The 842-nt window shown below is 54.9% G+C and overlaps 1 protein-coding gene across 1 annotated transcript in view; it reads left to right on the forward strand.

Moving 5' to 3' along the window:
• Positions 1–421: 421 nt before the first annotated feature.
• LOC123158580 (proline-rich protein 36) overlaps positions 422–842 on the forward strand; it is a gene marked incomplete in the record, with an annotated part of 3891 nt that continues 3470 nt past the window's right edge. Inside the window, 1 exon segment of the mRNA XM_044576498.1 lies at positions 422–842. Within this exon segment, the coding sequence (XP_044432433.1) occupies positions 491–842 (352 nt within the window).

Here is an 842-nt window from a genome sequence, read left to right on the forward strand (position 1 = left end):
CTGGTAGGCTAAGAATAACACTATTCTCCTAACCATCTAACTACAAATTGGTTTGGAGGCATATAAGGAGTAAGATATAAGAGTTGGCTAGAAATCTCCAAACCGTCCAAAAATTAACTGGCGTAATCTTTTTTCGACTTCTCGATTCACTGAACGGCGCCCCCTAATTTAAAACAACTACACGACCTGTAAATAGAAAGTCTCATTCCACGCGTACATGTTTTGCATGGAGGTACAGTATGTAATACTCCCTCCGTCTCATAATATGAAAATGTTTTTGATACTAGTATAGTATTAAAAATGTTTTTATATTATGAAACTGAGGGAGTAACTAAGATAATCTGCACAATTTGAAAAGCCTAATCCACCGTAGAGATCACGGGCCTCCATTGCACGCTCCTCCCTCTATAAAACCACAGCACTCACAAACTCTAGAAGCACACATCAGTCCTCCACCTCGCTCGTGCGCCACACCAGCTACGCAGCAGCCATGGAGGCGAGCACGACGAAGCTCCGGCCACTCCTGCTGACCTTCCTCCTCCTCATCACCACCGCCATCGCGGCACCCACCCTCGCCTGCGACGAGTGCCACAAGCCCCCCAAGGCCCCCAAGCCTTCCCACCCGCCCAAGGCCAAGGCCCCCGCCCACCCGCCGAAGAGCCGCGTACCTTGCCCTCCGCCGGTCTACGGCCCGCCCCATGGCCACGTACCTCGCCCGCCGGTCGTCGGCCCGCCCAAGGGCCACCTCCCTCGCACGCCGGTCGTCAGCCCGCCCAAGGGCAACGCCCCTCACACGCCGGTCGTCGGCCCGCCCAAGGGCCACGTCCCTCGTCCGCCGGTCT

This window comes from Triticum aestivum, chromosome 7B (genome assembly GCF_018294505.1).
Source record: "Triticum aestivum cultivar Chinese Spring chromosome 7B, IWGSC CS RefSeq v2.1, whole genome shotgun sequence".
NCBI lineage: Eukaryota > Viridiplantae > Streptophyta > Magnoliopsida > Poales > Poaceae > Triticum > Triticum aestivum.